Source organism: Cupressus sempervirens, chromosome 2, assembly GCF_028749045.1.
Source record: "Cupressus sempervirens isolate cs-2001-9-10 chromosome 2, ASM2874904v1, whole genome shotgun sequence".
Lineage (NCBI taxonomy): Eukaryota > Viridiplantae > Streptophyta > Pinopsida > Cupressales > Cupressaceae > Cupressus > Cupressus sempervirens.
The window spans coordinates 711,706,146-711,713,582 of record NC_143119.1 but is presented as its reverse complement, the minus strand read 5'-3'; the positions used below and the strand labels follow the sequence as shown (position 1 = coordinate 711,713,582).

Sequence of the window (7,437 nt, the reverse complement as noted above, 5' to 3'; positions counted from 1 at the left end):
GATGTGACACAAAGTAGTTGCACCTTTGCCACCTTGACCTGAGTTAGCACTTAACTGACCGCGATTGTGTGAATCGCACGATCATGACTTGAAAATGTTCTAAGGCATAACATGAAATAAGGATATAGAAAATGTTAGTTTTTTCATAAAAAACCATAGGTTACTATTGAACAGATTATTCTTTAAATTTGATTTTCTGGCAGGAAGGCATTTTGGTTAATAGTATCCAACACTGGTGCACAAATACCATTAAAGTTCCTAATAAACTTTCTATAAAATTGAGCTAACCCATAGAAACTTCTTACCTCTATCCCAATGGTTTGTGTTGGCCAATTCAAAATAGCCTCCACCTGGCTTGGGTTTGCCTTCAATGAACCTTGTGATACAAAAAACCCCAAGTATACCAGTTCTTTCTTGAAGAAGTCACATTTTTCCAAGTGAATAGACAACTTATCCTCCTACAACCTTTTGAGCACAAGCTCCAAAAATTTCATATTCTCCTCTTTATTTTGCTAAAGATGAGTATGTCATCTAGGTACACAACCACAAACCTACCCATGTAGTCCTTAAGCACTTCGTTCATTAACCTCGTGAATGTGATAGGGCCATTTGTAAGCCCAAATGGTATAACTCTCCACTCACACAATCCTTCAATAGTCTTGAATGTTTTTTTCCATTCATCTCCCTCTTGGATCCTAATCTAATGGTAGCCACTTTTTAAATCCAACTTGGTGAATTCCTTAGATCCTCCTATACAATCCATCAAATCCTCAATCCTAGGTGTGGGAAACCTTTATCTAATTGTGATTCTATTAATAGCCCTAGAATAAGTACAAAGTCTACACTTACCACCTTTCTTGGATGCTAATACCACTAGTAATGAGTAATATTCTTCTTGATCAATCCCCAGTCTAGTAACTCTTGCACTTGTCTAGCAACTTCTTGATTCTTCTCTAGGGTGAGCTTGTAGGTTGCCTTGTTAGGTAATGAGGCCCCTAGAATAACACCAATCTGATGACTAATAGCCCTTTTAGGAGGTGGTGTTGTAGGTGCTCCATCACTTATGATATCCTTGAAATTACCAAGTAAATTTTGCACCTCCTCTGGTATAGGTGTTGGCATGGTCTTCTCTCCTTCCTTAGGTTGCACCATGATAGCATATCCTTCACCATCTTGTCTTAGGATGTTGACAAACTCCTTGCCACTTCTCAACAATACACTAGGATTCTTTGATTGTGGTTCTTCATCCTCCATCAATGATTGTATCTTGAATGTCCTGCCATCCTTAAAATTAATGGTATTCTCCTTCCCATCATAAATGACACCTCTATCATATTTTGATGGTATTCCCAATAGAATATGGCAAGCTTCCATAGGCAATATATCACAAATCAATTTATCCTTGTATCCACCAATAGATAATTCTACCCATGCTTGTTCATTCACTAGGACAATCTACCCTTTGTTTAATCATATCACCTTGTATAGATTGGTATGGGGTATCTTCTCAAGTTTGAGCTTCTTCACTGTCTCTTTTGAGATTATGTTATCTATGGACCCTAAATCCACAATAATGTTGCACACTTTGCCAAGTATTTTGCACCTTATCCTTAACAAGGCACTCCTTTGCTTTGGCTCCTCCTTCACAAGTTGTCTAACCAAAACCTTCCTAAACATTAGGTTCTCCCCCATTTATAACTCAATGTGGTTTATCTTGGGTGACTTGACACTTAATGTTCCTTCTTGAGCATACCCAATCCTTTTCTCACTATTATAAGAGAATGCTTTCTCAAGACACCTATAAGTAGGATGACCCAACTATCCACAGTTGTAGCACTTCATGCAAGAAAAGTAAGAGTTACTCCTACCTAAACCCCTTCCTCTATTAGAACCTCCTTGAGATCCTATACCCCTTCCATGATCTCCTCTTGGAGTGGTTTCACTCTCATGCTCTAGAGATCTAGACTCCCCTTGGTTTCTTGATTCAATTCCTCTTCCTTGATAACCACCTCTATGACATCTTTGATCTCTTCCTCTGCCTCTACCTTTGGAGGACTGGTCATGCTTTCTTTTATTCTTCTCTTCAATATTTATAGCCAATTGATCACATTGATGCACTTTTTTAGGACTAAGAAGAGTCATCTCTTCTTGAATGTTCCATCTTAGGCCACTAAGGTATCTAGCTACCTTAAGGTTTCCATCCTCTACCACATGTGAACTCATATAAAGATTTTCAAATTCCTCAATGTAGGAAATTACATCAAGATCCCTTTGCATCAAATTATGCCTCTTTTGGTGTAACTAAATTTCATAATCCTCTTACATATATGCTTCTCTCACCTTAAGAACCATCCCTTTCCACAATGTGATAGGTTTCTTGCCTTATTTTTGATGCAGGAGCATCTTGCATGGGAAAATTATTGAAAAAAAAAATTTTTTAAAAAATTGTGGAGGAGAGAGAAAGTGACAAAAATTAGAGGAGAAATAATAAAAAAAATAAAAAATGGAAAAAAGGAGGAATTTCTATTTTCGAGGTGTGTAGGTGGCATCTTAAAAGCTTGTGGAAAGTTTCTTAAATCTTGCATTTAATATTTGTTGTGATCCATAAAGGAAATGTAATTTTCTAATTGGGCCACATGGTGGTGCTTAGTTTTAATTCTAGAAGGTTGTGGATATTGTAGAAGGTTGTGGATAAATCATGCATTGGGTGGTAAGTGCCTATTTAAGCAAGGCATATGAGCATTTCTAATCAAGCTCGAGAAGGAGAAGCTCAAGAAGGAGAAGCTTGAGAAGGAGAAGCTTGAGAAGTAGAAGCTTGAGAAGGAGAAGCTCAAGAAGGAGAAGCTTGAGAAGAAGGTGAAATCTTGAGAAGGAGAAGCTTGAGAAGTAGAAGTTGTGGAAGGTATGAAAGAGAAGGAGGAAGTGAAGAGTGATTTTTTCTGAGTCTGTGGACAGAGTGCCAAATGTGAGGCAGTTTACAGCAGTATTGTAATAGAGTTGTGAGTGTGTAGACAGAGCGTCGAATGTGAGGCAATTTACACTTGGATCTTGGATAAAGTTGGAGAAGAGCTAGTGATTTCAGTTTAGAAACAATGAGGTTTCTTGGTGGCTTGCAAGCACAAGTTGAGATCTCGGAGGTTTCTACTAGAGTGTGGATCTAGAATAGCTTGGGTTTGAATTAGATCTTGAGGGTTTTTGCAGAAATGTTATTGTAGTTGCTAAGGATTTTCAAGTTTGTTAAAATTTCTTGGGAAGCATTTTATCTCTCTTTGTCTTCATATTGTGGCATTTTTGGTTATGAGTTGGTAAGGGTGGTGTGGTCCTTCATCAAGTGGTATCAGAGCAGTACTTCATCAATTTTTCCCTCTCTTCCTAAATGAATTTCCACCATGTTAAAGCATATCCTCACAATCTTGATTTTTCCACCCTGACCTTCTAAGCCTTTGTGATGCCATCACACTCAAAATGGTTTTCCATCCCTTCTATTCATTCCATGACTAGATTTGCCTATATCTTTCCACTAAACAATGGAATGCCCTCAAGTGCCTTTCCACTCATATCCTTCAAAAAGGGCTCCTCTATGAGAACAGGATCTGATGTAGGAACTTTTTCCTCTATAGAAACTTTCTTTTTTTCCCATCAACCTTTTCCTTGACTTAATTAGTATTTTCTTCCACCTAATCCAACTTATCCTCTGGTTGGGCCAATCTCTCCCTAAGAGATTTGTTTTCTTCCTCTTACTCATGCATCTTCTTTGCCAATTTTGCATTGGTTACCATTGTGGTTTCTCCCATTAATTATTTAGTATGAAACATCTATCCACAAGCCAAATCTTTTATGGCTCTAATACCACTCTGATAGGGAGGTTGGATGAATCACTCACTGATTCGTGCTCTTGATCTTCTATAAGACCCTAAGGGTGTCTCTTTCACCCTAATTTTCACCTCTAGGACCTTAACTACTTAAGGATCCCTTGGTTTCCATAGGCCAACCCAAATATCAATAAAGGTTCCTCAATCTATGCAAAATTTGATATTTTGCCCCTTCATTCACTCTAGCCCTTACAGCAATATAAAAGCTCTCAACCTCCAGATCCTAAACCAAACCTTGCAAATGCATTAGGGTATCAAAAAACACTTCAACTCACACAACTATGTGAGTTATAAATCCTATAAAATCCATCCTCCCACTTGATTTTTTCTTTTCCTCACAATTAGGCCTAATAGGCTAATATCCCCAACTAGGTCTCCTATAGATAGAAAATGGGGTTTTTCTCCTATGCCTTCCAAAAGAACCCTACAACTTTTCCTAGGATTCTTGCTTAATTTTCCATCCCCTTAGATATTTTTGGGGTTTTAGGTCCATACCCTTCCTTCCATTACCCTAACCCAAATTAGGTGAAAATTGGGCTTTCTAGGATTAACTAGTTGCCTCCACAACAAGATTGTTCTTGGATTGACATAAATATATCCCCTTCGTGGGATAATGGTAGGACTTCCTTCTTCCATGAATTAGGTCTCTATCTTTCCTCCCCTATAATATATGCTAGTTTCTAGATGATCTTCCCTAGCCGGACTCACCATGCGCTCAACTAGGGTAAGATCTTAAAAATGGTTTCTTTGAATTTTAGGACCCTTTCTTCTATAAACATGATTTACATGGAGTCTACTCACTATTCCCAAGAGGTTATACAGATTGAATAGTGGGAAAGTGAGTTAGAGCTCCATCTTCAAGAACTACCTGGACAAAACCAGTAACAGTGAAGAACTAAAAGAATTTCACCAAAGGTAATTAAATAGTTCAAAATCCCTATCTATCAATGCAAAAATTAAATAAAACATGCAAACTAAAATATTCTCAAGTGATAGCATAGACCTTTCACACCTAACTACCTATTGTCATACAAAACCATGAAAATGCTTACAAAATTCTTTAATATGTTGTTTGCAAAAATAAACCATCCATGCAATGGACTTCCAACCCTACTCATAGGTATTATCTATCCTTATATATGGTTTTTGGGTGGTTAAAAACTACTTATAACTCCTCTCCAATGATTTTTAACTATTTTTCCAAAAGTTGCAGAGTTGCACAATGCAACTTTTACATCTTTTTACAAATTTTCACCAATTTCGTCCAATGACCTTTCTATCTTCTCAAACATAAATACAAACCCCAACTAAGGTAAAAACCTCACCATAGGTATTTCTAGACTTTATTGACCTTATAATTACATCATCATCATGCCATGTGCCAATTAGAGGGCTTTACAACTTCCTAGCCCCTAATTGTACCTATTAAGAAGGCCCTAAGAACCTATGAAAAAAACTCTCCAATGTACTCCAACTATGGTCAACATGGCCTTATCTTCCACATCCTAAATTCCCTAAGGCTTACACTTTCACAAAAAAAATGTGAAACATAGATTGACTAAGCAATCCTTAGGTGCTCCTGCACCATTGGATCTTTCCACAAACTTGTTCTAATGAATCTTATCTTATGCAAATATGAAATTTTGGTGCAATTTTTTTAGGTATGAATTGATGTATGATATTTCATTTGAATATTTAGTTTCTTACATACCTGTCTAATTAGTTTGAGATAGTGTGATCACCTTCTCCATTGGACTGGGTGGTCTCAGCTTCACTTGTTCTATTCCTTCCAACTTCTACCTTCTTCTTCCATGTTTGGTTTATCTCCTTCTTTGTTTGTTGTACATATACTTTACCTTTTCCCTTGATGTGTTCATTTTTTGGTGCTAGTTCTTGGGTCCTATAGTTTTTTCTCACATGTCCACTCTTGTGACAGCTAAAATAAACTACGCTTCCATTCAATTATTTATTGTAATTTTATCTTAAATGTGTTCTAATGCTATTTTATGGAATGTGACCATATTCTCCACAATAATTACAATTACACATTTTATTGTAATCCCAATTGTAAGAGTTCCATTTATTAGGTACATTTTCTAGCCTTTTAGTTTTCCCGATAGATTTTGCCTTGGATTTGCATTCATGTGATCCATGTGCATAATTTTTGATTGTAAGAATATCCTTAAAATCTAGGTGTAGTAGATGTTTTGATAATCTTTGATTTACATTCATGTGCTTAAGAACCTTGTTTATTTCAATTAAAATAGGTACCAATAAACTTAGGTTTAGGGTTTTTCATACCAAACTTTCTTTGATAGATGTTAGCTATGTGTCCAAGTTTTCCACAATGATAGCATTTAGGTTTGCCTTTTGGTTTTACATTTCTTTTCTCTCCACTCTTGGATGATTCTCCTTATTCAGTAGATGGATGGTACTTGATATTTCCTAATGTAGAGGTATCACTAGATGATCTTGGTGATCTCATCAATTCTTCAAAATATTGTATAGCTTCACTAGGTTTGTTCATCCTTTCCAAGAGTTCCTTCTCATATCTTAACTCATTCCTCAGTTGGTCACTTTGTGATCTCAAATTTTTAATCTCCATGTCCTTTCTATTTATTTCTTGATTTTCAAGTACTAATTGATTCATCAAGTCTAACTAAGAAGTTGTAAGCTTTTGCACATTAGCTAACCTTTCTTTAAGTCTGATAGCCATTTGTCTTTTTTCTTCATTACTCGTGACTTTTTCTTCTTTAGCTTTATTCTTTTGTTTAGTCACTTCACATAGCCTTACTAATTAAATTTTGTGCTCTCTCTTAAATCCTTTGTCTTCTTCATTCAAGATGTTATTCTTCTCTATTATATTTTCTATAGCTATGTCACTTTCACTAGAATTTTCATTGTTAATCAATTATTTGGTGTGAACTTCTTGATAAAGTGTGTCATTCTACCAAATAGATATCTCTCTACTTTTCTTTAAGGACTTTCTCAATTCCTCTCTATGAGTTGGATATCAATCATTTGATTATCAATAATCTTTCCCATTTTGTAAGCCTTCATCTCCTAGATCTCAACTCTCAAGTAGTTAAACTTCTCCCAAGAGAACTCCACTATGATACCAATTGTTGAAAGTTCATTGGGAAGGTAAGATACTAAGAGGGGAGGTGAATCATGATTACTAAAACTTTTATCCTTCAAAACAACTTAGTTGTTTTCACCACATGATCCATCTCATATCTAGATAATGAATAACATAACTTAAAACTTGATATACTGAAATGAGTCTAATTATGTATCACATTCATAATCTTAAAGATAGACACATAACACGTTAGGTTTTGGAAACCCTCCAAGGTGAAGGTAAAACTAGGGTGGGGATGACACCCACAAATCTTCACTACTATAGTAACAAAGTTCACCTGTTAGGGCTGCAAATTTGATCACTTCTTATGATCTACCTTATAAGGGGTTTGTCTTGTTAAGAGCTTTGCAAGACTATTAGGTCTACCTTAATTAAAGGATTTGAAGCTCACAATGAAGTAAGCACTATGATAAGATATCTACT

The 7,437-nt window shown here is 36.0% G+C and overlaps 1 protein-coding gene across 1 annotated transcript; it reads right to left on the bottom strand.

Moving 5' to 3' along the window:
- Positions 1 to 873: 873 nt before the first annotated feature.
- On the bottom strand, positions 874 to 1,374 carry LOC149575359 (uncharacterized). The gene has a single exon (XM_089816029.1). The coding sequence runs from the start codon at positions 1,372 to 1,374 to the stop codon at positions 874 to 876; it is 501 nt and encodes a 166-aa protein (XP_089672155.1).
- Between the last annotated feature and the right edge of the window lie 6,063 nt (positions 1,375 to 7,437).

What these genes read in the sequence shown, in the direction of transcription:
- LOC149575359 (XM_089816029.1), bottom strand. Translation starts at nt 1,374, where the DNA reads ATGGAAGCTTGCCATATTCTATTGGGAATACCATCAAAATATGATAGA.